The 5,000-nt window shown below is 47.6% G+C and overlaps 1 protein-coding gene across 7 annotated transcripts in view; it reads right to left on the minus strand.

The window, feature by feature from the left end:
• Positions 1-5,000, minus strand: part of LOC106812269 (ly6/PLAUR domain-containing protein 6-like) — a 40,847-nt gene that overhangs the window by 7,886 nt on the left and 27,961 nt on the right. Inside the window, exon 1 of one of the 7 annotated variants that reach the window (XM_014816111.1) lies at positions 4,468-4,536. The exons of 4 other annotated variants lie outside the window; for them this stretch is intronic. In XM_014816111.1, the coding sequence (XP_014671597.1) occupies positions 4,468-4,484 (17 nt within the window). In that variant the 5' untranslated portion in view covers positions 4,485-4,536. Of the gene's footprint in view, positions 1-818; positions 1,095-4,467; positions 4,537-5,000 lie in introns of those variants that run through there. 2 more of the 7 variants (XM_014816149.1, XM_014816104.1) reach the window with 2 other exon arrangements.

Genomic DNA, 5,000 nt, shown 5'->3' on the forward strand with positions numbered 1-5,000 from the left:
TGTGTGTGTGTGTGTGTGTGTGTGTGTGTGTGTGTGTGTGTGTGTGTGTGTGTGTGTGTGTGTGTGTGTGTGTGTGTGTGTGTGTGTGTGTGTGAAAGGTCATCTACAATACAAAACGATATCGATTTCTACTCTATATAGAATAACAGAGCGCGTGTATAGAAGAGCTACACCCGCGTTCTGTTAGTGCATCAGAGCATGAATCCCTCAACGTAATTCAACGTCAACATTTTACCGCAAAGCGACGAAATTCTAAACGGGCGGCAAAAGATGAAAGCGATTGCGTGTTCGGTCTGTGTGCTCTTCATCGCGTGACAAATTTACTCTTTTTATTACTCATTTTCGCGCCACGGAAACCACTACGAACCCCTTTGAACGCCCATTACGTAACAAAACTGATTATACCCTATTATTGCGAAACTAATATTTCTACTCGCGAGACTACCGCGAAACTAAATTTCAGTTCGTATCTGTAGTATTAGTTACGGCAACGTCTCCTATACCTTATATTTAGTCGCTACCTAATGTCTGAGAGCGATATAATCACATTCCATATCGTAAAAGGTATTGCGCTCAGGATTGGGAAAATATATTTGTTGCATGAGTTAAACAAATTTTGCCGTTGGCAAAATCATCAGCATGTTGACGGTGGCCAATACAGAGTAGAAGAAGAAGAAGTCAACCATTGGGGAAAATATCTTCCACTGAGCGAATCCTTCGTAGGCTGCTCTCTGATTAACACTGGCCTTGTTTGCAGTATTACTGCTGTTGCCATGTTATAGTATCAACTGTAAAATCCGCGTTAACTAAATACTCACGTTTGTGACATCTTCAAGATGCTGATCATTACATCGAATTTCGGAGCAAATGCGACACAGTCCTCCTATACACACTCGCGCGGTGTGGGCTACTAACTCGATGCGTTCTTCATCATCTATTCGACAGCGCACGTAGCCACAACGTAATCACAGCAGTTGGCACCTCCGCGACGCACGAAAACATCACGCGGCGTTGTTTAATTTCTACTCGAGAGGCTAGCTGGGGGTGCGGCCGTGGGAGCGGCCGGCCAGCGTCCACGGGGCCTGACTGATTGCTTCACAAATAGGAGCGGAGATCGAGCGCCGACTCAAGTAGCGGTCGGTTTATGGGCAGTAAAGTGGTTCGGATGCGCCGTGAAAGCGGGTGGACAATGACAGCGTCGGCGTGCGATCTAGCATCAGCGTTTGGCTGCCAATTACGTCGGCACTCGGTGAGATTGCGCTCTTCGCGGCACGTTGGTCACGGAGCCGGCAGACGTAAGATTTCGCCCGAGTCCGTGAGAGAGAAATTTGCTCCCCCCCCCCTTGTAACGCACATATATACATCTACACAGCAATCTATGTAGCAACCTTTCATTTATCTATTTATCTCTCGTCTCCCTCCCTCGCTCTCTTTCTCCCGCTCTCTTGTTCGCCCGCTCGCGCGCGATCTCTCTGTCTTTCTCTCGTTCTCTATCTCTCCTTCTATCGGTTTTCGCTTTTCTATTTTCCCTATCATTCCCCGTCTCTCTCGCCTCCCAATCTCCCTCGATCTCCTACTATACATCCCCTTTCTTCGCTTACCACCTCTCTCCCTCGATCTCTCTCCCTCCTTTTCCTCACTCTCTCTCTCTCTCTTTCTCTCTCTCTCTCTTTCCGTGTGTCATTACAACGCCAACTCATCGTGTCCCCGTTTATTAGCGTCAGTAAAAGGCGTTTACAGTCCTATCAGTTCCCCGTAATGTCTATGAGCCATGACGACGCGAAGCTGTTTAAGAGCGATTCCCGCGTATAGGCACAGATGGCAGGCGATATGCGCGCTCCGCCCAGCAGACGAATTAACGGCTATAATCGGTCTGATGAGAAATCGCTAAAACACCGACAACAACCCGTCCCACTCGAACCGCGAGCAGTTATATCTCTCGCAACTCGTTTTAACGCATAGGCTAGTTATCTAAGTGCACGCCCATGTGATCAAACCGATTTGTACCTGTTGAGACGGAGATTTAACGCCTTACGAGTACGATAGGTTGTGTATTACCACGGGCGATGGCAAGGCGCCGCTATGGCGGCAACCAGGTATGCCTGACTACTTCATTCCGCTGCCATTGATCGCGGGTAGCATACGCTCACACGTTACGTGCTACGCGAGACAATAGATTGAAAATCCGAGAGACTGGATACTTCGGCGGCATCGGATCGAGTCAAAGCTTCCGTAGATCAGGTAGCTGGCGGTGGATCGAGAATGTATGGCGAGAATACTCGACCACGCTGTTGAAATGCAAGTGTTTACATTTAATCGCCATGTTGCTAAGCCTCGGTGTCTGAGTGGCGTTTGTAAAATCATTCATGTATAATGGCGTACGTATGTGAGAGCATGGGCGGTGGCTGGATGCATCGCTGTAGCGTATTAATGCCTCGACGGTGTACGTACGTTACGTGATTAGACTATATAGAGTGACTCGCAGCACGGATATTTGCTGCGCATCAGTAAGCACCTCTTATAGGCTGGTCTCTCAATTTCACTAAACATGGCGTAGCAGAAGAGGTAGCCGATTGGAAGGCGCGTCCGATATATCGACCATCAAAGTCCATGCATGGACCGACTATGCCGTTTACGCAAATGAAATTTCTTAGTTTTTCATAGAATCATCTGTGACAACCAATGATCGATATATAACCCTTTATATTATTATAATATTAGCAGAGCATATATAGCAACGTTGATTTATATGCTCTGATATTAGGTTGTATATAGATGAGTGATATTGAAGCGAGTAACTAACCGCGAGACAGCAGGCAGACGAGTTCCGCCACAGCGCCCGGAGCAACGAATTAAAATTGCTACGCACTTTGGCGAAAACTAATTTCACGCTGACCACAAGGACTACTCCGACTGACCACTTCAGCTGCCACTCACGTGCTGCTGGCAAGCACTAAGGGGAAACGTTGCCCTCACGCGCAGCATATTGTGTGGAGGCTAGTGGACAAGTGGCGGTCTGTGCGTCCAGATGATACGTGAAAAGAGAGAGAGACGGAGAAAGCATCGCGTTAAAAGCAAATACATTATAAATGCCTCCACCGCATGGCGCGCCACCATGCTGGCACTTTGTTCGCGAACCAGGAAAATATCTCTTCAATCTTGAAAATTCATGAGCATTATCAGTCGATCTCTAATAGTCATACTTTCAATTCTTATTCGCTGCGAAATAAGCAGACGCCACACATGTGTGTAAACCAACTGTGTATATAAGAATCCACAATTTAAAGTCTTACAGAATATATTATATTAGCACTCGCGTGTTGTACCTCCACCTTCTAGATGCAACGCGAATTGTTCGCCTGGACCCACAAAGACCACCAAACATCCCCTAATGTATATGAAAGGCCGCGCGGCGGGCTTTACCTGCCACTTGACAGGGCCAGCGCGTGGGATATCCAAACTTTTCGGGGATTAGCCGAACTAAAAGCCCGCCCCGTGTTCATCCGGGCTTTGTCGCGCGCAGCTTGCCCGACAATAGTTGACAATGGCAGCGCCACCAGGGACGACCGAGCGACGGTATTGCCACCAACCTGTCGCCAGGAATTTCGTTAATTCTATCGCGCGCGCAGGTGAACTGTTCAGCTATATGCGGACGATGATACTGATCAGTGTGATGATGACTACAGATATAGGTGAACTCGAACGCAAGAATAGACAAATCTATGCGAGAACAGTGCAGTCTGGTGGCACGATTCCACAATGATGCGAGGGCGGCCGAGCAAGGAGAAGGGCAAAATTGCCGCATTTGTATTGAATCAATATAATATAATATTGTCTAATAACCAGGGCAGCATTTCGCGTTTCCAACGCTGATAAGAATGCAGCACGGTAAGTAACACAGGCCGTCTCAGATTCAACGGGCAATATAATTGGCTTTCACAGGGTGATCAAAGGTAGCAACACATTTCAGTATGCAACGCTGGCAATAAGGCAGTAGGCCTACCTGTATATATCTAAACTGTGAATCGGCGATGCCAATTCTACGCCGCATGAAACGCTTTCTATAGTAAACGCACAGCCGCGTTGGTCCATGCTGCGAACGCAGTGAACACGTGCCGTCCATGAAACAAGACAACCTGATCCCACTGCACACACACGCAGGTATTGTATACCCGCTCTCTCTACACAGTCAGCCTTGTACGCAGTATATCTGGCTCACCACACAATCATGTATATAATATACCTGCCACTCACCACACATAGTTTATATAATATATTTGGTTCACCATACAGTCATGCATATAATATACCTGGATCACCAGTCACTCAATTGTTTACACGACCATACCTGATTGCATTACGCATTCACTTAGTATAGTATAGCTGGTATAGCCACGTACTTAACCAGGAGATACACGTCAGTTTCTGCCTCACAGAACGAGAAGTTTTATCTATATAGGCGCTTACCTAAACCAGTGCGACATAGTCGCGAGTAATATTTTGTCGTACCTACATGCCAGTCAGTGGTCCACCTAAATAGTTTGAGTTAGTTGTCGCACTGCATGTCAACCGCCTCGCGTTCTGTCACCTGTGACAAATTGAGTCGCCGTTTGCTGCAACCGGTTTCGCCATCTGCGAGTCCGCCCCTACTATTGCTTGAAACTTATTTAAAGTTTTCGCAGCCTTTACGTGAATGGTGGGCCTTCGCCTGTCCTCGGGTCTAGATTACCGCACCTAATCCGTAATACTGCGCTCACTATGCTCTGTGCTCTGTTGACAGGATATGCATGAGGTATTATACTGCCTGTATAATATATTAGCGTCTGCTTGTGTGCGCTCCTATTAGTATGCGTATGCCCGCGCGTGTGTATGTGTGTGTATTTGTGCGTGCGCATGCATGTGTGCGCGTGTGCGTGTGTAGTGCTGGTGTGCGTGTGCGTGCATGCGTGTGCGTGTGCGTGTGTAGTGCTGGTGTGCGTGTGCGTGCATGCGTGTGCGTG

The sequence above is a fragment of the Priapulus caudatus genome, unplaced genomic scaffold (genome assembly GCF_000485595.1).
Source record: "Priapulus caudatus unplaced genomic scaffold, Priapulus_caudatus-5.0.1 Scaffold20, whole genome shotgun sequence".
In the NCBI taxonomy this organism is placed as follows: domain Eukaryota; kingdom Metazoa; phylum Priapulida; class Priapulimorpha; order Priapulimorphida; family Priapulidae; genus Priapulus; species Priapulus caudatus.